The sequence below is a fragment of the Dermacentor albipictus genome, chromosome 1 (genome assembly GCF_038994185.2).
Source record: "Dermacentor albipictus isolate Rhodes 1998 colony chromosome 1, USDA_Dalb.pri_finalv2, whole genome shotgun sequence".
In the NCBI taxonomy this organism is placed as follows: Eukaryota; Metazoa; Arthropoda; class Arachnida; order Ixodida; family Ixodidae; genus Dermacentor; species Dermacentor albipictus.
In genome coordinates, this window is record NC_091821.1 from 334,383,645 (window position 1) to 334,408,196 (window position 24,552).

General features: G+C 48.5%; 1 protein-coding gene across 2 annotated transcripts in view; it reads left to right on the forward strand.

Moving 5' to 3' along the window:
* The first annotated feature begins 341 nt into the window (after positions 1 to 341).
* Positions 342 to 24,552, forward strand: part of LOC135915055 (ELL-associated factor 2-like) — a 141,967-nt gene continuing 117,756 nt past the window's right edge. For both annotated transcript variants that reach the window (XM_065448037.2, XM_065448038.2), the window contains exon 1: positions 342 to 824. In XM_065448037.2, the coding sequence (XP_065304109.1) occupies positions 716 to 824 (109 nt within the window). In that variant the 5' untranslated portion in view covers positions 342 to 715. The remainder of the gene's footprint in view (positions 825 to 24,552) is intronic.

Here is a 24,552-nt window from a genome sequence, read left to right on the forward strand (position 1 = left end):
TGAAAGCCGTTCACGCGGTTAATACGGATGTCGCACGGCGCACTTTCATTCGCGATCGGCTCCTTTGCGCAAACTCCGGGAAGAAACCAATCGCGGTCTAGAATTTCGATCAGAAACGGGCCCAATCGTGATCGAGAGATGCCATGTGACCTGGTACAACATGTGCAGAGTTCATGTTCGTGAGCTACCCGCCGATGCTTGATCTCGACAGATAGGGAAAAAGCTGTGGGGTGATGCGTGGCGTGGGCCGTGTTTGCGTCGAGGCTCTCCAGATGTCTCCACTGCCGCGCTCCACTTTTTTTTTTCGCAGCGCGCATTTTTTTTTTCTTTTCTCTTTTTGCATTATCCAGCCGTGGAGTGTGGCGGATGCAGTCTTCGCAGTCTCTTGCTGTGTGAGAAGAAGAAGGAGACGCGCATGCGCCCTGCGCAGCCTTTGAGCAGACGTGTGAACGTGAAAATCCGTAGGTTTTGATACATACGGTTTCGTTAGTTGTGTTATGTGAAGTGTGGCATGGGTCTGGGCACGTGTCGCAGTGCGGGCTGCGACGACGCACGTCCTACGCCAGTGCGGATCCGGTTGCTCGTCAGCGTTGTGTTGTGAATGGGCTGCGTGTGCAGTGCTGGTGACAAGAAGTGGAATTGGTACTGCTACGGCTACTGGTGGTTGGGCAGACGAAATTCCTAGGCCTAACGATATTCAGCGATTCATCGAAAGATGCACAGTGGTACTGCCGACAGACTCCGGATAGGCAACGAAGTGAGGGAACTGAAACTTGGCCGCAGTTTCTCGAGCAGCTCCGGCTCGGCATTCCATTCCATTAGGTGTAAGTGGCCTACCTTTTTCTCGGCGCTTGACTGGCATGCGTATGTATTGCGTTCACCGCGAGATCAGCAAATGCTGCGTTCACGCCACGTTTTTGGAGTAGTCTTTAAATTCTTCGAAAAGAAAAAAAAAGAAAAATATGGGAAAGTTGTGCGGATGGCGAAGCATCCTTATTGCGGGTATACTCGCTCGCTCGTGAGACTGCTTGCGGTCGGGTCCGGAAAAAGGACAACCTCGACGGTTCGGTGATAAAATGCTCGTCGCCTAGTTGGCCTTCTCGAACCGAGAGACATCGCATATTTTTCATTCTTTCCTTCTTTTGCTGTTTTCGTGTTTTCGACTCTTAACATCCGCGTTGAATTTCTGACGTACGCCGGGCATTGCCGCTTGATCTTTCCCGACTTCTTAAGCATCTAACGAAACGCTCACTGAAATCGGCGATGTGATCGGTAAATATACACACGTATTCACCCTGCACAGATAGTTCTTTGTGTGCCTACTTTTAATTGTAAGATTTTTTGTTGGCTGAATTCCTTATTAATGTGCATGGAACGCGACAAGCGAAGTGCTACGCGTGGCAATGCTACAAGAAAAAAAGCAGCCGCAAAAAAAAAAGAAGGCCCCTTCTCTTGTCAGTGTACTGTTTAGGCATGACATCAAGCCGTTTGTCAAAGTTCATTCATTGTGCATTCTTTGCTAAATCTTTTGAATACACTAGCATATGTAAGCAAGTAGCGTGGCGTTTTTAATTCGCCTGTAGCATGTTGCCGGTATCATTGTGTGAAGGGAGTTTCAGCGTCTGTCACAAATACCCACAAGTCGCGGCGTCCGCAGATTTTTTTTTTTTTTTTCTCTCACTCTTTCTAGTATTCTTCGAAATCTTTGCGTTAAACGACCGTGAGCCCATGGAGGATACTACCGCATTTCTAAACAATCGACATGATATTGAGGAATTCATTGAGGCACTAAACAAACTTAACAGTTCGAGAACGCTGCTCCATAATAGGTTTTTAGCGCTCGCAATTTTCTCTCCTAGCGGCCAGATTACTTCTGCATGCTTCACCCGGGCTGCCTGCAATTTGAACCTGTGAACATAGGTAAATCACTCTTTCGGTAGCATAACGTACTTGAGTGCACCTGTACGCGTAGTAGCAATGATGTTGCTTCAAGTGGAGTCAGTCCGAGCAGTAGCATTGAGTCGCTAAAAAAAGAAAAAAAAAAGAATGTGTCATGTGTTGTCGATGCTCGTCCTCAGGCGTAGCTCTAAGCCGGTGCGACATAGAGTTACTGTATATGCTACAGCATACGCAATTAACTCCAGTGCGATAAAAACTACCGCAAAACGCATGGCCGATTGCTCCCTGGCTAAATTCACGTTCACGTACGACGCTGCTGGGTTCGCGGAAGTACTCGCAACTCGCAGCAAAACAATGTAGATATACAGCAATAATTAGAATGGTCCCCTGCTGTGGCACGTAGTCAGTACGATGGGTATGCTCATAAGTGGTCAAGTGGTCATAAGGGGTCAAGTAGGATTATAAAATAAATAAATAAATCAAAAGATGAAAGCCGGGAAAAAATAATTATACGTAAATGAGAAGTCCCCAGACTTACTATCAATTTAAATCAAAACTGTCAGTTAGGTATCAAAGAATTCAAATTCGTTTATTCATAATATATTACAGGTTATACAATAATATACAGAAGCAGATCCTATAGTCGATGGCTGTATCGGTAGGATGATAGATGTACGGCTGCTGCGTTAAAATTTAATTCAGAGTATAAATGAGTTGAAGTGAATCGAAATGATTGGAGACGAAAGCGAAGAAAAAAAATTAACACAGTGACTGTATTGTTTTGCGGAGAAAATGCAACGTTTGTCACGCATTAATCTTAATGTCGTTTTCTGTGGAACACGGGGTTAGAGTCGAGGTCACGCACCAACACGATTGTCATCAGGGAAATATCGGCGAGAGTGGGTTGACTGGTTGCGAGCTGTGAGAAATGCGGCACGTGGAAATCCACGGAGAGAGGTTCACAGGAAAATGAAGGCTTGCAGTGAAATAACAGTGGTCGTCGGACAAGGAATCGAGTTGCTTTATCGAAACTTTTTGTTTTCTCGTGACGTCGTGACGCATAATTGGGTCACGTGGGAGCAGGAAATTGCGACATTTTTTTTTTTTACACATTTGTCAAATTCCTCCATGTTGTCGAATTTCTGGTCAGCTTTGATTGGGCCAGAGGGCTGCTACGGCTTCCGTGATTGGCTAAAAGAAATGCCGCCATTACATAACGCGGAATTGGAGAACTTCCCGTTCGGCCGCTTTCTGTGCTGTTACTCGTTCGTTGTGAGGCCTGATGTGGGAGTGGAAGTTGTATCACGTGAACAAGAAAGATGACCTGCCATTTTAGGCCCTAAAAAGAATGCTTGATCGAAACCGACCGATTCAGATTTGGCAGTTCATAAGTAGTGTATAGGAGGTTGGAAGAAGGGACCCGTGTGAAACAAGGAGACGCGACGTTCGGAGCGTTCTATCTTTTTCGACGATGCGAAATGAAAGGCCTTCACCGTAGCCCACTTTTACCATTTTAGTCGGTATTTGTTAGTTGCTAGCGCCCAAGGAAAAGTGCTGGGTGAGCTGAAAGTAAAATGAAGCACGGTTCTGTGGTTTAGGTGCACTGACGCCCAATCTATAGTGCGCTCTCAGGAGGGCAAGATCGTGTCGCAGCGCGCTTTTATCTGTAAAGCATGTTTTCTGCTCACTTGTGCGTGATCCGTGGAATTGTACACCACATGAATCGCTACTGGTTTAGGGAGACATTCACCGGACTGCTAAACATTCGTTCGCCTATAGACATGACCTTTAAACTCGGATAATGAAATAATTCGCAGTTATCTACATTGGATATCACCTCTATTTGATGCTGTGGAAGCTACGGCCTGGAGTGTGCCGCCTTCTGATTGTCGTCTTAGCAGTGTTTCCTCTCAACACTCACTAACGCATATCGGGGGGGGGGGGGGGGGGGCGATTACCATTATTGGTAACGCGTGTATATGAGGGACAAGATTGTACTAACTGGCGGGTAAGAAAGCGCGCGCGCGATTATTACGAGCCCACAGAGTACACTTATCTGAATGTCCCACCGCTATTACTGGCGTCGTGTTTCCATAGCGACGCGTCCGACCACGCTCAGGGGCACTCTCGAACCCGAGATTCCAACCAGCGATATTTTCCTCCCACACTTTTGCGGTGGTCGATGTCATGGAGTTTCCTACAAAATTTAATAGAGTGCACTCTGTCGCTTCGATAGGTCAACTACCATGATAATTATGGGTACGTATACGTGGATTTTTATAATCTTCGTACTTGTGACTTCATACGTTCTTATGGTGGTATTTAAAGTTGGACGCTCCTACAGCGAAATATCCTGTATAACGAATTTGCTTGTACAACGAAGGAATATTGGTGTCCCAGAGATCTGATTTGTTCCTTTACGGAGGTACATATTGGGAGAACCGCACCCTGTTGGAGGGTACGGACACCGCATCCTGTATACTACGCATCGTTCCCACGCTGGAGGAACTTCCACGCTTGCAACTACCCTAGACGCTCGCGCTAGTTATTCTTGTAGGAAACAAATGCGATGGAGAAGGGCGAAGTGCTCTTGCGCCACTTAACGTGAGAGTAATGCACAGCGCTAGGGCCGGCGAAGGCAAATTCACAATGTAGCGTGCGGTAAAGCTGTTGGTCCCGTTCGCTGCTGGTATCGACATTAGGCGCACGTGCCATTTTGGTTTTGGGATCGTTCGACATAACACTTGACACTGCACCTCTGCGATCCTCGTGATGTCCACGTCGCGTCGAGAGCGAAGCCAGAATGATATAGAAACTAATCTCTAAGGCTGTGCTTTGCCTTACTGCAGGCGCCGATAGCAACATGTGACGTAATGGACGCCATTTATTGGACCTTCGCGTCTTTCGTTTATATTACTTTTAATGGGAAAACAACAGTGCCTAATGTCTTATTGAACGGCCCGGACCGTAAAATGCAATCTTCGCGAAATTTAAACCAGGACGAAACAAATGTAAGTGGACAATCTCCAGTTATATTTAGTTTTTAAGACTTAAAAGGGAAAAAGAAACAGGTTATTGCACGTTCTGTTGTATCGCTTTATTTCTCACGTATTTCCTGCCACATCGCAGGGCCAAATATAACGGAGAGGTAAAAAGGAAATAATTATATATATATATATATATATATATATATATATATATATATATATATATATATATATATATATATATATATATGTGTGTGTGTGTGTGTGTGTGTGTGTGTGTGTGTGTGTGTGTGTGTGTGTGTGTGTGTGTGTGTAAAAACGCAAGCGCGAGGCAGTTTAACGCACTTTTTCAGCAAACGTCATCATCCTAAATGCACAGACGAATTTCTCTAGCTTTCACTTTTATTTTTTTTTCATCACCCGTCAGGGAGGTCAGGGTCCTTGTTGTCAAGCACCCTATATTTTCTCTGGAGTAACTATGAAAGTGAAGATACTAACATATTTGCAAATTATATGACGGACTGCAGCCCAATTCGCAAATTTTAGGAGAGAAGAGACGCTCATTCGTCCTTGGTTTAACGTAACGGCTTATTCCAACATACACTTCGGTGACATTAGATTTCGTGCGCGTTTAAAGATTTCGCAGTTGGTCGCAATTTGTGCGAACCCGAATTTTTTAGAGGAAATCTGAGGTTGGCTATCGTTTCGTGAAGCATTTCATGGGTCACTTGAGTGGCGCAGCCATGTTGTCGGTACGTCGAGCGGCTTAATTGTTAATTCCATACGTATCTCCTGCCTCCAAATTTAACCGTCTTATGCCAAAGTGTGGTGCTTTCAATGAGGACATAATTTCCCTGAGTGTCAGGGCCGTCCTTAGCTATGTGCCATTCCGTAAGTATTACTAGGCTATAATTTGGCCTCTCCCCCTAACCATCAATAGGTGCATTAAAAGATGGTTTTAGAGTTCCATACAAAAAAAAAAAAAGATGGAACCCTGACGCTCTAATCGTTCCGCCACCGTGGGTATGATGACCAGTGTATGGATTTGTATAACATTCGTACTTCTATTCTGACTTCAAACGCCGTTGTGGCGTTATTTATTACGCTTTTTTTTTCACGTTTTCAGGTAATCATGTTTATCTGTACACACAGAAGCAACACGTCTGTGCGCACATGTACTGCGATTCGTTATGTCTATAGCGCAGTGTTTTGTTGACAGATATCAATTTTCAAATTGAGAAATCCGTCTGAAGCCAGCAGGACGAAGTTTGTGGGCAAACTCATCTGCGCGTACTGCCCGTCATTCCCATGCTGATTGGACAGCTGTATACTTGCAACTGCCGTGGACACTGTAGCGCGCCAGAGTTCTCTCTGGTAATTTTTTTTTAGGAAACTCTATGCATTAATGTATCGTGAGAGGCTAGATTTACGAAATAAGAGCAGCACGCGGCGATTCGTGGACACAACCCATCTCTTTCCGTTTTTTTTTTATTTTTAATTTTTGACGGACGCACGCAAAATGTTTCTCCATGGTGATCGTCTGACGCGAAGAGAAAGGCAACCGCTGGCACTTAAAGTGCAGCGGCGAAACTACATTAGGGCAGCTAAGGTGTCCTTTCTTTCTTTTTTAAATCTCACTCGCTCTCTCTCTCTCCTTCTTATGGCCTGTCGCGGTTTTCTTCCGGACGCGACAGACCGAAAGGTCGTCGCCGCGCAGCGCAGCCGCAAACCGGCCGCCTTCCGCGTTCCCACGCGCGTTGAACTGCGACGCCGCCGCCGCTATACGTGGGCAAACACGCGGCGCAAAGGGCACTGATGATGTAGAGGGAACGCGAGTTAACGCGTGCCGAGACGTTAGTTCGGCCCGCATACGTACGACAGACGTTCGAGGAAGCTGTTAACGAAGCCCGAATGATGCGTCGTCGGATACAAGCGCGTCATCGTCGGGTTCCCAATTCTGCGCTCTCCGCAGCTGTCGCGTCGTCTGCGCGGCTTCTGGACGCTGGTTATTCGCTGTGGTGCGAAGTGGAAGAGGGACGATCGCCCAGCAAATCACTTGTGTCCGGTTAACGGACTGGCCTAATGACGCTCGCGTTCTCAGCGACTATTCTTTTTCACGAATCTTGAATTGTTTATTACTATTACGCGCTCCATTAACAAGTGTTAGTTAATCACGCGATGACAGCGGTGTCACCGTTGTTGGGTGCCGTTGACAAGCTCCATGTAATTTAAACGTTCCTGACGAGCTAGCTGAATGACCGGCAAGCCGCCCACGTTTTTATTTCACTCGAATTATTGCTACTACTACTACTACTCGAACATTCACTATAGTCCACTCTCGGATACGCCATTCTGCGCCGGCTGCGTATGACTGAAGACACTCGGCAGGCGAACAGCTGCGCGTGATTGCGACGGGTAGCTAATAAACGGCCAACTGCTGTTTTTCTTGCAGTGAGATGGGAGCGCGGTTTATTGCTGCTGAAAGTTCAACAACACCGCCATAGGACGGGCTTGTTCTGGCATCGAGCCCGCGTGTAGCCTATGTAGACGGGCTTGTAACGAGACAGGCACGTGGCAGGTTCCCCGAACAGTGCTTTTTTTTATTGTCTTCGCATGCTGGCGGAGAAATGAAATAAAGCGACACCTGCCCTATCGCGAAGGGTGCGTTTAACGTATCGAAACATTTAAGGTTTCGAGACTGTCAAAATAAGATGCTACTACTACTGAACTGTATTGTGGGTTACGAAGGGCGCCGTAGTGGAGGGCTCCAGATTGACTGATTTAACGAGCACCGAAAGCACAGTACACGAGGAGCGTTTTTGCATTCCGCCCCCGTGGGAATTCGGTAGCCGCGACTGGAAATCGAACCCGCGACCTCGTACTCAGTATCAGAGCGCCATTACCGCCGCAGCGGGTCGGTAGTTCACTCGGCATCCTTTAGTTGTCATGTGCGGTAGGACATGATTACTACTATCGCTGCGTAGCAGTACTCTTGGGGAGCCACGTTTTCAACCGGCTGCACAGCTTTTCATAACTGTGCTCGAGAAACGTGTAGAGTACTTTAATACGGTATTGTAGGTGGTGGGGTTGAGCTAATAATTAGCATGCAGTGGCTCATTTCTGCCCAATGTCAGCCCCTAACCCTGATAACTGCGTGTTGCCCAGGTAGGGTGGCTTCCCCTTACGGGGAATTCCAAGCAGGGCAGAACGCGTCGCATGCAAACAACAGACCATGGGCAGCGAAAGAAACGGCCTATTCGCTTTCTTATCGCTTACTAGTCTACCCCGCGTCGTTCAGTGCGAACTGTCGTGCACTATCACTTTTGTCTAAATTAAACGCGCCTGCGATTTGCCTGTTGCGCATTATCGCACAGACATTGTGCTTTCTTTCTTTTCTTTTTTTGACGACTTGTCGTTGTCTCTGTGTTGCGTCATCAGTGCACAGTGCCGTGGAGTGCGAGCTGCTGTCGTGGCTTTCTCGGCTGCAGAGGACGTGTCGGATTGTACAGTCGCCGAGCCGATTTGCGAGTCTGCTTTCCCAGCCGCGGGATTCGCAGTTCACTTTGCGTGAACAAGCGAAGTCGTACATTGCGTTACTGACCCGACGCGTATCTTGGAGAGATTGGTTAGCGTGCTTGCCGGATCCCTGCGCACTGCACGGAACTGTTGTCGAGACGATATATGAGCGAACCAATTCCCTCGCGGGTCGCTCGCCGCGGACGAACTATTCCGCCAGCTGCGCGTGGCCTTTCTGTTGTTTTCTCTCTCTCTTCTCCTGCAGCCGGCTGTGCGTTGTAGTGGTTCGCACTCCTGCCGGCATCCGGATCCGGGGACGCGCGAGGGTGACAAGTAATAAAGGAAATGTTTTTTTTATTATTATTTTATATTTCATTCTCTCTCTTTCTCTTTCTTTTTTCGTCAATTTTGGAAGGCAGCCGTAGTGCACTTGGCCTCTGTTCGCTCGTGTGTGTTGCCGGCGTTGAATAGAAGGCGGGCGTTGCAACGGAAGCATGCCCGACTCTCGTCTCTCTCTGGGCGTTCACTCGGGCATACGTCTTGCATAATGGTGGCTGGTCGGTCCTGAAGGAGATGTGGCGTTATTGTCTGCGACCCGTGTGAGATCATGGCTCAGCGCTGTGTCGTGCTGGTGTACCGCCCTTTGCATCCCCTTTCTCGTGCAGTCATTCCTAAGCTTCGTTCGACGCGAGCGGATCGAATCGGGAGCCGCGATGACTCGGCTGCTCATGGATGTTTCGATTACATCCTGCTGTGTCGCTGCAGTTCACGAATGGCCTACGTCGCGAGAGGCGCAGGTTAGGAGATCTGCAAATTGATGCCCGATATGAAAGTAAAACAAACACGAATGAGCGGCCGTCGACATATCGTGCATGTAGATGCGCATGCCGAATGTTTTCGAATCCTGGCGTATTAGTTTTGCGGAAACCTGCAGGGCGGAGAGAAGTAGAAGAGAAGAAAAACCTTGCGGGTATCCGCATAACTGTTACGTCAAAATCTTGTCTTTGCTTTGAGTTGTTGACAAATTCGACTTGGCCCTGCCATCTGCTAGCGGCCTGGTTAGCTCAGATGGTAGAGCGGCTGCCCCGGATAGGCGGTGGTCCCTGGTTCGAGTTCCGCACCAGGACCAATTTTTTTTTCAACTGCGAGGCTACCTCGAGAACCCATGGCGTGCCGAGTTTTGTTACGATCGATCGATCGATCGATTGATTGATTGATTGATTGATTGATTGATTGATTGATTTTAACGTTCCAGTGAGGCACTCGGGCTACGAAAGGCTCCATAGGGGCTGTAGTACAGGGCTCCGGAATAATTTTGACCTCCTAGAGTTCTTTTATCGCGCACCCAGTTAACGGTACCCGAGTGTTTCATCATCGGAATGGGGCCGCCGCGGCCGGAGATCGACGAACGTGGCGACCTCTTGCTCGGATATCCCGTTGAGCCTCTGCGACAAGCGTTACTGCTCTGTATATAAGCCGGGGATATGTTTTCCCTGTACGTTCTTCCTTCAATTCGTTCTTCTGTGTATGCGTTGTTTTCCTTGCTAAATTTGTGCGCCCTGGCGTGGAAAGGTGCACTTTCGGCCGTCCCGGCTGGGATGTGCCAATTCGAATCGTGTGTCCCACTGAACCATCCCCCGCATTTAGAAGTGCATCTTAACTAGAAGCCCGCGCTTGACTTAACCTACATGACGTGGAAATGCAATGAGCGCCTCGGGCACGTTTACGGCAAACGTCATTTAGATCAAATCGAGTATGGACATTTCTGAATACGGGAGGGCTAGATTTCCTTAATTCTCTGAGACTTCGATGCCCTTGATACTCTTCGGTAACTTGATCGCTGTTGATAAATTCCATTAAGTTCTTGGGTCTTTCGTGTCAAGGCCACCACATGATTACGAGGCATGTCATATAGCGGAAGACTCCGAATCCGGCACACCAGTCGGCATTGAAAGCGGCCTTGTGGAAGCGATTACGTGCATGAGCTGTCTTCGGGTCTCGGGAGGATATATACGGCAGTTCTTATATGCTGATAGCTCGTCGTGAGTCTTTTACATTCGCAGCAGTGCGTCTATCTCTCTGTGCCCCATTATGACGGTCATCTCTCGCGTGGCCTGATCTGTGTTATTGTTGTGGGCGGCGTTTATCGCACTACGCGTGTGCAGCTGTATCGGCCTCGTTACTTCTAGGACGCGTACATGATAAGAGCTCGCGCAGATTTACGCGCGCCGTATGTTTAGCGTTCGGGGAACTTGAAGGAAAAAAAGTTGGCCAGTGTCCGCTCACTAGTTCTCTTTCGATTGTCTTTAACAGTGAGATAGTTTCAATTGACGTCATTCAATCACTATGTCTTTCTGGATTTTTTTGTTTGTTTCCCTTAACATTTTATTGTAGACAGTATGTTTGAGTTTTTTGCGGTGTGTGCGTGTTATGGGGTAGAAGAGCTAGTCAAAGTTGTTTTCTTTTTTTCTCTGTGTCGTGGCATAGCCGGCTCTAACCTGCCTAACTTCCCGTTTAACTACAGCTAATAAACATCAACGAGAATGATTGGTCGTTTGTACTGCTGGGCCAATTTACTGCGAGGATTCCTTTCTTGTCATGCGCCATGCGCCGCCCGTCAATCCCGGTGATAGCGTGGGCTGAGCGCCAAGTCGGACCACTGACGCAGAGCGAGATGGAATACAGCTTCGGAATAGAATCGCTACGTTGTACTGACCTTGATTTATGTCCGCGTACTGCGTCATTCTAGTTCATTTGTTAAAGGTGTCATTACGCGACCACTGTTTTGTCTTTATTTTCAGTTACTTTTCTTATTTATTTTTTTTAATTCTTTGTCATTTTGGACGGCACTGCGCTGCGCATGTCAACTCTGAACCGCGTAATGACCTTGTCAGTTTGAACAAACTGATCGTGGTTGTGTTCTGTTCTCTAGCTCTCTAGACGCGTTTATAGCGTTAGCGGGAAGTGAGAAACGTTGCGGCATATATCTATCTCTCTCTCTCTCTCTCTCTCTCTCTCTATATATATATATATATATATATATATACCACGGACAACATAGGGGAAATTACTTGTGCTTAATAAATAAAATAAAGAAACGATAAATTATTGGAAATGATAATTTATCGCCTCTTTAATTCATTTATTAAGCACAAGTAATTTCCCCTATGTTGTCCTTGGTGTCAAGTGTTTGTTGGCTTCTTATGATATGACTAATAAAAAAATCGGGCCCCTCGGTTAATCCCCTTCCTTCTTGCTTATGTGTGTGTGTGTGTGTGTGTGTGTGTGTGTGTGTGTGTGTGTGTGTGTGTGTGTGTGTGTGTGTGTGTGTGTGTGTGTGTGTGTGTGTGTGTGTGTGTGTGTGTGTGTGTGTGTGTGTGTGTGTGTGTGTGTGTGTGTGTGTGTGTGTGTGTGTGTGTGTGTGTGTGTGTGTGTGTGTGTGTGTGTGTGTGTGTGTGTGTGTGTGTGTGTGTGTGTGTGTGTGTGTGTGTGTGTGTGTGTGTGTGTGTGTGTGTGTGTGTGTGTGTGTGTGTGTGTGTGTGTGTGTGTGTGTGTGTGTGTGTGTGTGTGTGTGTGTGTGTCGATGCTAAATTTGCATCCTTGGAAATTTTGAACTTGGATCCTGATGACTCCTCTTGAAGTGCGTTTTAAAGGGTGCAGTGTGGCGCGACGCTATCGCATGCCCCTTGACACGCAGTTACCGAATATGTTTCGCTGCCCAGTGTTGTGGAACGTTCTACGGTGAGAAAGTCAGAGAAAGTCAGTCAGTGACAGCGCGTTTACAAGGAGACTGGATACACAGAGCTGGCGCGCGCCCCATGTGGTTGATTCCGTCAAGGAACTGAGTTATTGTCGTTCCTTGTACGTCCATTTATAGTGGGCGTTCAGTTCACGTGCACCACCGGCTGACACTGCGCCATGGTGCTGCAAATGGTGGGGGCGAAAGCGACGGCAAAGCCTGCGCGCTCGGTCATCGCGGATGCGACTACCAAGGTTGGAACTTATAGCCGCAGGGCCGTTTCTTTCCACTTCCACTTCCCACTCTTCTCGCCCTTCGTCGTTGGCTGGCCTGACGCCAGGTCTTGGCTATCGCTGGTGTCGGCCACTTAGTGCGACGTGTGGTACGAAATGAATAGAATAGAGTTAGAAATAGAGTGCAGCCTCCGGATTGTTTGTGACGCGCGCACAGTCGGCGCTTTTGCACGAGTAATTTGCATTTGCGACCTCTTTCAATCTTTACTTTTCACGCTACTGGACGAAACTCGGATCGAACAAACTTAAAGCCCTATAGCAGCAGAGCGGCAAGTCGGTCTAGTTGGTGGATATTCATCTTGTAGAAAGGGGCGTTGCGCTCAAAACACACGGACAACAGAAGTGGACGGGGCACGCGCATACTCGCAACTCTGCGTGTACTTTTGTTGTCCGCGTGTTTTTAGCGCAATACCCCCCTTTTTTTGCAAGATAAAGCCCTATAGTATTTTGTCTTGCCTGCACGAAAGGCTTGACAAGTTTGTTTTTGTTTCCGTCAGAACGATGATTGACTGGAGTAGTTGCGGCCACCTTGTATTTGCGGATTGCGCTCGTTTGCATGCACGGGCGCGATGCGCCTCTGTCGCACATCCACGTAAACGTGGCTGTAGCGGCGTTTGCACGAATGCGACAAGTGGCGCGTGAGATCATCGCGCACTATAGCAATAGCAATGTGGTCTATAGGTTTCATGCCGCATGCGTATACACGTACTACAGGGCTCAACTTCGTAAACCAAAACTTTGTTCACCGCCCGCAAACCGGCAGGCGCGTTCAGTGCATCGTGAGGTCACTTCGACTACGCAGCGAGCGTGCACAGTTCTTAAAACATGGCTGCGATCGCGGCATGCGTACATACTCGGGCTGCCGTGGCTGCGACGTGCTGCGTTCTCCGCGGAAGCCCGCGAGTGTGTGCGTGCGTTTGGTTCTGCTCGGCTGCGCGTGTGGCCCGCACACTGCTTGTCAACGTTCCATTGTCTGTGCTTTTTTGTTATTATTATTTTTTGCGATAATTGCTGTATCACAGACACGGCGCGGTGACTTCTCGAAACGCGCCACCGTATCGCGCTGTCCGCGGAAGTCATTAGGGCACACAGTCAGCGCGAGATATTAATTCTCGGCGTGCAAAGCGTTCATTCGGGTCGGTCCTTTAGCTTCCCTTGAGTGAAGGACCGGTACGCATGCGCGCCTCTGTTCTGGGCGTCCAGCGTTTGGCCCTCTGTAGCAGTTTACGTAGCGCGTGCATCTTATAATTCAATATGTGGGCCTACCGCGTACTCATTTACATATTTAAAGCCAAGTGCTCCGTCGGGGTTATTCATGATGATGGTGATAGGAGGAAGGAGGGAGGAGGGGGTATTAGGGAAAAGACACCGCATGCGTTGACCGCGAAAGTTAAGACGTGTACTAACGCTACGTCTTCGGCACGGGAGCAGTTGTGGATGCACCTGGCGTGCGCACGTGGCAGACTTTTTTCACCGTCTCCGCTGCAGCATAAACCGTTTCTCCGCAACGTTGACCATGTAAATTTTGTTTATTTATTTTCTGTTTTGTTTCCTTTTGGTCGACGTCCTCTGCAGCCAACTTTCCGCTATTTTTTCGGAACATAGCCGCGATAAGCGACTTCTGAATAGTAGCGAGAAAAAAAAAAAAAAAAGCGGTGACCTATCGCGCTGCGTTACTCGCTTCAACGCGGCGCATCGTTTCGGCGCTCTTGAAGGAGTGAATGAGGCTTTGGCGCGGCTAAGTAAATCGCCTAATTATTCCGCGCGGCGTCGCAGAAAGCGAACGAACTCTTGACGCTCTGCGCACGCGAACTCGGTGGTGTGTCATAGCGTGTGTGCTGCGCAGTGGCATCACGCTTTTTTTTTCTTTCTTTTTTGTTGTACGATGACGTACAACACCTGCCGTGGGTCTTGTGTCTTCCTGTTTTGTTTACCTCTTGTATCAGTATCTGTACGGTGGGCTGTACCGAGACTGGACAAGTCATCACCGCGGCACAGAGAGATAGCGCCAGGAAGCATCTCGATATGCGACCGCCGCTTCGTCGGTAGTATTGCGCACCGGAATGGCAACGAGTAAAAAGTGAGACCGGCGATGAATCGCAGTTGTTGGCGTAAGTGGACTGCCGCTATCGGGAACATAAATAGAGCGAGCGGAAATACACGTGACAGATACTCTGTGCTTCCGGAATAGCACCGCTACTTTCGTTATTATTAGCAATATTACATTTTACTATCCATTTTCCCTGTCAGTACCTTCCCATTGCATCGTCCCCGGAGGTCGTGTAATTTCGTAGCACACTCTCACTGACGCTAGCGATAAATGTCATCGCTATTTGGGCAACGGACGTGGCAGTGTGAATCGCTTGAGCGTACTTTTCATACCGTTTGCTACCGGCGCCAGCCGCGTTGCGTGTACATGAGTTTTGGAAGTTTGATGATGGTATGGTGGCATGGCGACAGCGGACGGAGCAAAGCAATATTTTTGGGCTGTTCTAACCGCACGCACGCGTACGAACACACAGACACGGTCGCGCACGCCCACACCGGACTCCGATCAGTTGGCACGGTCTGTTGTCAGGTTTCGATGCCACTGAGTGTGTGAGCGCACCTGTCGTCCGACCGTGTGCCGAGTAAAAAAAAAATTAAATTATGAGGTTTAATTAACGTGCCAAAATCATTTTCTGATTATGAGGCACGCCGTAGTGGTGATTCCGGAAATTTCGACCACCTGGAGTTCTTTAACGTGCACCTAAATCTAAATACACGGGTGTTTTCGCATTTCGCCGCCATCGAAATGCGGCCGCCTTGGCCGTGTACCGAGTAGTAGTAGTAGTAGTAGTAGTAGTAGTTGGTTGTTTCTTTTAAATAACTGAGGGAAGGAAAAAAAATGTGCAGGTCCCATGCCTTGTGGGAATCGATGTAAGCGAAGCATTCCATGCTGGATGCTTTGATGGACGATAATTAGCGCTGATGTTGAAGGCTAAAGCTTAATTTCTTCAACGTTTAGTCTAATACGAGAGTGATGAGCTGATGTTAAACATTACCTTGCGGGCACCACTGCTGTTTGTCTGCGTAGTACACAGAACACACAGGGAGACGTGTTTGCTTGAGGCGTTGTTGTGCGCCATATTTCATAACCTCTGAGAGGGTTGAGCATAGTCATTGCCTCACATGGCACATCGCATGGTGGCAGAAGCGTTAAACTTGAATTGGATTACGGGGCTGTATTTGCCAAAACCACGATCGGATTATGAGGCACGCCGTAGTGGCGGACTCCGGATTAATTTTGACACCGTGATGTTCTTTAACGTGTCCCAAAATCTAAGTGCACGTGCGTTTTCTATTTCGCCCCCGTCGAAATGCGGCTGCCGTGGTTGGGATCAAATTCACGGCCTCTAGCAATGCTTATAGCCGCAAAGCTAACGCGGCAGGCACAGACGTGGTGATTTGACGGTCGACCGCTTCCGTAGTGTCGCCTGGACACTGCGATGCGCTTTAATTAATGCGGCTCTGCTTCTGCACGCCCTGCGTAGTTTGTCCGCTTGACATATTTGCATGGTGTTTATTTTTCAGAAACAGTAGCAATGTGCTGTACCCTACCTTGAACATCCAGTATCCCCTCAACCGCCGTCGTATAGGTTTGCTTGTCTTCTCAGGTCACCTCCCCCCAACCGTCCCCCTCCCTCCTCCCCAGAGTTCTATCTACGTCCCCTCTGGACTCGCACCTTAGCAGAAAGGGAAGCGCTGCAGTTTTTGCAATGCTTCTGAGGTGAGTCACGAATAATTACAGCTGTCAAGAGGCTATAGATAATGTAGCAACGGCCAGGCAGCTCGAGAGAGCATTGTGTACATTCGACGCGGTCGGGTGAAAACGAGTTTCTAACGTCGCCTTTCCTTTTTGACTCTCTCCTGTCACGTATTCACGCGCAGGTGGTCGTCCCGAGTGAAATGTTTCAAGCAATATCTGTCACCTTTTCTCAATGCGGAAGTTTCTTATCCAAGTCGCTCTCCGATACGCGCCGTCTGCTCCTTTCGGGAAACGATTAAATCATACGTTGCTGTGTTTTCACCGTGACGACACGCATAGTGGTACACAACAAAAGTGCGTCTTCTTTTTTTCTCATTTTTGGGCTCGTGTGTGCCGGCGTGACGATGATTTGGAAACTACGAGGCATTCAGCGCACGCCGTCATAGGAGACACTCTTTCGCTTCAAGCCTGAATCTGGATCGGCTGTTTCCCGGCGCGGCCGCTAGGTGGTGAGCATTTACTTTTGGAGTCGCGAGTTTGTCCTTATTCGCGCAAAACGCAATACTAAGGAGCGACGTCACCCCTAAAGTTGTCGTATTAGCTGGCCTGTGAAATGAAGAATTTTAAACAGTGACGCTACGCAATACTAAATATTTTGTTAGGGAGAAATAATTACATTGTGTATTGATGAGATAATCTTCACGCTAACGAGACGCTCAAAATTTTTTATAACGTGCCCTTCTCAAGAGCGACTCGAACATGGAAAAATAACTTGGAGGGTTTGCCGTTGGCGTAGTTGGGACATGATGTTGAGAACAAAAACAACGCAGCAAAAAAAAAAAAGAAGAAAAAAGGAACTTGAAAAGAGTTATTTTCGTTACAAGTACTTTGGAGCCCGTGACTTAACACAAACGTGCAGGCGCTGCTGTTTGCGCGCGAAGTTCGAAAAGAAGAACTTTGGCATAGATCCCCTAACCGAACTATTGCTTTCACTTTATTGGCTAGCAGTGTTTAACACTTCTCCACGTCCACCGCGTCTTTCCTTCCTATCTCTCTCTTCTTACTATAGCCCTGTTCCCCTCCTCCAGCGTAGGGTAGTCAACAGGCGCTTTTTCTGGCAAACGCCCCTGCCTTACCCTTCGCGGTACTTTAGTGCCTAGCTGCTAAACGCGAAGTCGCGCGCTAAATCCCGGCGGCGGCCACTGCATTTCGATGGGAGCAGGAAAAAAAAAAAAAAAAGACGCTCCTGTACTTATGTGCACGTTAGAGCCCCAGGTGGTCACAAGTAATCCGGATGGAGCCCCCCCCCCCCCCCCCCACTACGACGTTCCTCATAATCAGATCGTTGTTGTGACACGTAAAACTCCAGAATTTAATAAGACCCCCTCCCCGCTGCCTTTCCTACATTTCTTTTTATCTTGCTCTCTCTCCGCCAAGTAACTGAAAAGTCTTAAACGAATACCTTGCCAGTCCAAAATGATTTTGTCTTGCTCCTTAGTGTGCCATTAATGTGGGGCTATTCCTGGCTCCAAGCCTTCCTTTCTCGTGACAGAAAGCGTGCTACTTGTGTTGCGCGGCGGTCGCTCTCGTTCTCAAAAATGGGGGGAGAGAGAGAGATGATGCGGAGAAAGAATAAAAATACGAGAAAAAAACGCAGTTTTGGAAATGGGTGCGAGTGCCAGGTAAGCTGTTTGGCTTGGCTGCTTTCTCGTAGTTCTGTTTTTGCACTCGCCAAGAAAGCTGTTTCATTTGTCGTGTCCTGATGCGGGATCCTTGAAAAGTGTTTACTGGCTCTGCAGCTATTCGGCCAGCAGCAGGAACCGCGTTTTCGGGAACCAATATATATATATATTTAATTCACATGATCGCAACATAACGATCATAGGTTCATTATATATATATATATATATATATATATATATATATATATATATATATATATATATATATATATATAGTGCTTTAATTTTGATGAGGAAAAGCGATGTTCACAACAGTGGACACTGGGGCTGAGGAAAGTATATATATATATATATATAGCAACATGCTTCTCGGGTCAGTGAGCTTATCCGATCACTACGCATCAATGTAGCGGAACCTCATTGCTCTTGCTCTTACGCGACCGCCAGGAAAGGGAAGGCAAATATATACTTAGCATGGGTCGTCTTTTTCCAACATCGTTCACTCACTCCTCTTCTGTGATAGTTTTCTGAGCATATCCCTATGGCGTTACTACCTATTCCGGCAAGTCCGATTGTCCGACTGAAGTTTTAGAAGCACGACTAACCGAGACACGGCGTAGGCTGCCTCGAAAGGTTGTTTGAAACGGGTGACTTGACTGTTTGTTAGTTCTACCCGTTGGCCATGTGGACCGTGCAAACATTTTCGAGGTTGCTCCGTGCTAGGAGATGCGTACTTTCGTTATTGGAGCACGTAGACTGTACGAAAGGCGATCGCCTTGGTGTGACATCGCCTGCTTATATAGATACGGACCTCGCGTTGTCACGCGAGCGGCGATCGCTCATTGTGTGTTGGCGGTTGTGGAGGCGAAGATGGGGAAGAAACTAAGGGGAGGAGGGGAGCGCGCTCAACTTCCAAGGCGGCATCGACGGAGGGTTGCGCAGGCGCGCGGTACATGTGCAGCGGCAAACGGGACGTGACTGAGGCCGAGCGCGAAACGGGGCCGCCGCCGCCGCCGCGCGAGCAAAGAGAGTGCGTGCGTGCGTACGTGCGCGCCGCGTTCACGGAAAACGCGTGCACGGAGCTGGACGTCAGGGCGCTCGCTGCCGTGTATAAATAAGGCACGCGGACACGGTCGCCCGACCGAGAGCGAACTCGAGAGTCGGGCTCAATAAAACTGGAAGGGCGAGGAATGACGAAACGCCGCCGCCGCCGCGAGCTGGCCAGGGCGAACGAGAGACCGACCGGCTGGGCACTGGCCAACTGCCGGCCGGCCATCGGGGCAGCGCTCGGTGGTCCGGCTCGAGAGGGAGCGAGTTGAGGCGAGATGGGGAGGAACGATTACCGTTTCTTGGCGCCCCGGCGGTGCCTTATTCGGACATGCGCGCCGCACCGCTTCGCTGGGCGCCTTTTGCACGTGCTGCGTGCGACCAGCACGCCAGTGCTTCGGAAAAGGGGGACACGACGCGGCCGACGTGTGAGAACGGCCGACCTTCTTTCGTGCTTTGCCGCATTTTATTTATTTCTTCCCCTTCCGGTTCTCGCCGCCGTTTCCGGACCTGGAAACCGTTTTCTTTTTTTCCGGTCACTCAATAAAGTAGGAGGTGGGGTACGAAGTGAAAAGAAGGAAGGAAGCGCGGCTATTTGAGTTCTGCGTGTTCGGCTTGCCGGCTCCTATGCAGCGTCGTCGGGCTGTTCTCCTTTTCACCGAGACGCAAGAAGTGCAACTGCAGCGGTATTCCGTCTAATGCGCCTATATCAAGCTGTATTAGACGGAATAAGTGAAAGAAAAAAAATAGACAAGGTGGGAGAGAGTGTAGGGTGTGGCTTATGACGGGGATCCATTTTCACGAAATGCTCCTGTAGTTTCTTCCTCTTGTGTATTTCTTTCACGTGGTTTATTGCTCACACTGTATAAAAACCTGCGTTTACGCGTTTATAGCGTATCGTATTTCTTAGCGCATCACGGTAAAACTAAGCGTCTTGCGTGCGGCGCATCCATTTTCCTCCGAAACAAGCCGGAAGCTGTGTCGCTGGCAGTCGTGTCACCTTGCTGTCTCCGTCGATGCGATGTGCCAGCGTTTTATATTCACCGCGCGAGTCGTCTCGATCTACTTTCTCCTGGCGCATTAATGCCATTCGTTTTCCTAGCGCATTATCGCGATTTGCACGAGCCGCGGTTACATGAATGCGACAGTTGCGTGTCGCATTCTTTAGTGCATCAGGAACACTACATACTGTGCGACAGCGTTTACGTGTCGAGCAGCTCCCCTCGCCCGAAACGAGCTGGAACCTGTGTCCGGCGATTCTGCCCGCAAGTGAAAGAGAGCACACGGCGGCATTCGTCTTCCTGCCTCAATGCGATACGCCAGCGTTTACATGCTCGACGCGAGGCGATTACACCGCCTCGGAACTGTATGTGTACCGTCTCTTGTCGCGTCAGTGCGATTCGCCTTCCCAGCGCCGCCGTTTACACGAATGCGATGCGCCACTTGTCGCAAAACGAAACAATGCAGTTTCCTTATACGTTATTTCATTTCTCTCGTGGCGTATGCGCATCTGCGTTAGGTACCGAACGCAGTTTTATTTCACTTCGAGTCGTTAAGAAATGTGTCACGGGTACTCGGACATATATGTAGGCCAAGCGCGAATACCCGCCGCAGTCATCACTTGTATATTCTGGTATTTGCGTACTTCGTGTCTCTGGATACTTAAATTGTGGGGTTTAACGTCCCTGTGCGGGAGGACTCCGGATTTACTTCGACCAACGCGCGCGCGCACCAGAAATCGCGGTGCAGGAGCGTTTCTGCTTTTCCGCCTCCGTGGGAATGCGGCCGCTTCGCTGCTGGGAATCGAACCCACGACGTCGCTCGCAGCGGTGCACGCACGTCATAGTCACTGACCCACCGCGGCGCTATGCATGCGCCTGCTCCTCAATAGCCTCAGTGTTGCTTTGTGACGTTGAGCTCGTTCAGTCAGTCAAGCACTCCGTCTGACAACGGTGTTGTCTGCAGACACAAAAGGAATCTGTTCTTATGTCCCTACGGTCTGCTTTGGAGAGGGACAAAGTGCTTTTTGTACATTGTGGTTCATATTAGAGGATGTGTTTTTTGGGCGTACACAAGGGTGCAAAAGATATTCGAATATAAGAAACGCGCCTCATGCTTCGGAAAACTGATATGTAGCACTGAGAATAGCCTCAGAGCAAAGGCGAGTTAGCATATGCAGGAGTCCCATATCGGCGGAGTGTTTATTGCAGCCATGTAGTTCTATCCCTTGCCAACTAAATTTAGCGTACTATACCCCGGAAAATGAAACCCGAATTAAGGCTTACGAGGCGTTTGTTCACAAACAGCGACAGCATGTCCCATCTTTCATCATATATGTCGCCTATGATGTCATCTTTGATGTAGCACGCACACGTATGACATAACCTATGTCGTGAGGTTTACAAAACTTCATGGGCGTGACAAGCAGCGCAATGTTGCACCGGAAATGATTGATCACAACGGCGTCGTTTGCTTAAGGTTCTTTCTTTTTTATTTTATTTTAATTGTCCGTACAGAGTGATAAATGTAGAGCTTGGCGCTGTGTACACTCCGTATTAAAACAGCTGCGTGCATTGCTTCCTTTTTTTTTTCTTCCACATCCTTCTTTCGTTGATTGACGTGCTTTGACTGACACACTTTTTGATTGAGCGTGTGTTCACACGAGAGCCAAAATACGCAATGGACATGTAAATGCGCCTATTAAGAACGTACAGAAGGGCTATAGGCCGCGTTTTAGCGCTTTGCTTGCGAAAGTAAAAAAAAACAAAAAAACTCATCAAGCCATGCATAAGCTACGAAGTTTCGACTTAGATCTATAGTACGCACGAAGGGACAAATAACAGCGATTTTCTATAGATGCAGTTCGGCGTGTATCTTGTGCCTTGCTTTATCTCTATCTTCATCTCGTTCTTACATTGTCAACAAGCATCTTAAACGTCCTTTGTCGCTTAACAATGGATATAAACAAAAAAGCATGGAAGCGCAGATAAACGCAGAGTGAGCTTCCTGGAACTTTACTCTCTCGCGTGGCAAAATTAGCATTTTTCTGTAATATGGCGTCGCGTGCCGCTGGCGTTGTTTTGTGGCGATTACAAAGCCCACATTTATTGCGGCGTCTTATCTCCGTGTGGCAGTGCGTGCGCTAAGGGAACAAGAAAATAACAAAAATAAAAAATACGCAGTTTCGCCCGAAAGGCGAAACATCGATTGCGCTAGCAGATTAGTGGACAGCTATGCGACACACCCCCAGCTATAGCTATAAATTCTATAACTGGAATTTAACTTTCTCTCTCAAATGCAACAAATTTCATTAAAATCGGTCCAGGGGTTATCTCAGAACAACGTTCTTGCGTTTTACATGTATTCGCATAGGCTGCATCGGAGTTGGGCCCGAGCTAAAGCGTCCTCTTAAGCGCGCCTGCTTAAAATTACAAAAAAATAAAAAATACAGCGTAGTTGCAGTGTTGCTACATTCGAATTCCTGCTTTACATAAAACCTTGCGAGGTCCACGCAATTATGTCAGTAAGTATTGCAAATGAATTACCAGCGTGGGAATTGAGCACAGGCAAGCGCGCACGCTACCCCCCCTCTCCCCTGTTGTGTGTGGAATGCAGCGTAACAACTAATGGCAGAGGGGGGCAAGAAAATGTCCGTAGCCGTGTCTCCACGAATGCGACGGTATTTCATCGCATTTCTAAGCGCATCGTAATGTGACGCACCACCATTTGCACGTTGCTCGTTAACTCTAGCGCGACAGCGTGCTAAACGTGTTTGAGACAGTTTTTTTTTTCCCCTTTCTTTTTAAACGTGCGCTTTGAGTGGAAAATCGCAAACGCCAGACGTTTTCGTTATCGCTCTGTCCCCGCCCTTGATGCGATGCGCTAGCAGTTTGCGTGCATTGGCTAAAAGGGGCGCTTCGTCCGCGTTTACACGAATGCTGTGCGCTAGAATTTATGATCTATGCGCCGCTGTCACATTCGTGTGAGAACGACTTGCAAAGCACTTTAGCGATTTTCGCGAATTTTGGTCCTTCGCCTTTGATGAGACGTTAATTCCAATTGCCGATCGAGCCGACTCAGTCTGACCAGATGCCTCAGCAACCCGATATAGCTTTTACTAGTCTACTAGCCCAACAGTTACTAGTTACTAGCCCCACAGGCTAATTTCATTCCGACGCGCATATTTTCACTCGCGCCACTTACATCGGATTCATGTAAGGCTCCTCGCATGCCGCATGTGAGAATTGACTTCGGCGTGTTCTTGGCGATTGCTCAGCCGTAATCTGTGATCCCCTACCACCAAGCGAATCGCGGATCCTCCTTCTTTCGTTTTCTTCTCTTTCTTTTTTGTTTTTAATCCTTTTGTCTGCGGTGACGCTTTGCGGGCCGATTGTTCGCCGAGCGCGTGCTTTCGCGCGTCGTGGCCCGTCTCAATTGCTCTTAACCTTTTCCGCGTTGTTCTGACGCTCGCCGTTCACTCGCGTGTCCCGTTCTCTCTCGCCCGCGTTGGCCGGCTGCGCACGTGCTCTTTCTCTCTCTCTCTCTCTCTCTCTCTCTCTCCGTACATGGCGCGGCTTTTCTTTCTCCGTCGTTGATGTGGCGCACAGTACTTGCGTGAGCGGGCGCAGCGCGAAGCAATTTCTCGCGCTGGTGGCGTGTGCAGCGTACCTGCAGCGCAGCGGACGCACGTGCCTGCGTTGAGCACTTTGTTCCCCCCCCCCTTTTTTTTTTCTTTTTTTGCGCGCGCGTTCCTCTCGACGGTGCTGCGCGCGCAGGTGCGGCGGCGACGGCTCTTTGATGGCCATTAGTCCCTCTGCGTGCACGACGATTCGTACGCAGCGCGTTCCGCCTCGTCCCTGTGCGACGTACGATGCATTGGTTGGCCTCGCCTCAGCTGCAGGCGATTTCTATATAAAGCTCCGGACGGATACTAACTTACAGCTAGCTGTGTCTGTGCTGCGCTGGAAAGGCTAACTCGGATACGAGAGTCTGTTTCGGTTGCACTTGGGTGCATATACGCTTTAATCCATGCTCCTTGCAAGCGCGCTTATGGTGTGAATGCTTTTGGTTGCTGATGTACGAAGCGCGGCGTTTTTTTGCGCGTGTTTCGTACGACGGCACGAGTAAAATGTGTAGCTACAGTGGCGGCGGGATCGGGCTATAGATGGCAGCACCGTCGCTACGTTAGTGCGGCGCGCATTGATTTGTATACACGGCGCGGCGCTTCGCTGTGAGCGATTTGTGCCATTTGTTTGCTAACGAAACGCGCTGACGGCAGGGAACTGATGGTATGATACCCTCCAATGCTACATTTTTGCACGAAACTCACGGAACATTCCTACTATAAATAAATGAAAGGGGCGCAAAACGCAGTTTCTTTTCCGGTACATACATGGTGCCTTTTGTTGGTGTTCGGCTTCCTTTCAACCTATTCTGTTGGCGATGCTGTTGTGGAACTCAACTTCCTTCTATTTTTGCACTTGTTATAAAAACGCGTGTATTCCTATGCAATGAAGTTAAAGCAGCTAGTTATTATTGGGACTCTACTTCACTGCTTGAACGCATACATTAGTACCTAAGACTTCTTTTTTTTTTTGATCTTCTGTCAAATGCAATATAGTTACTAAATTTTGTTAAACAA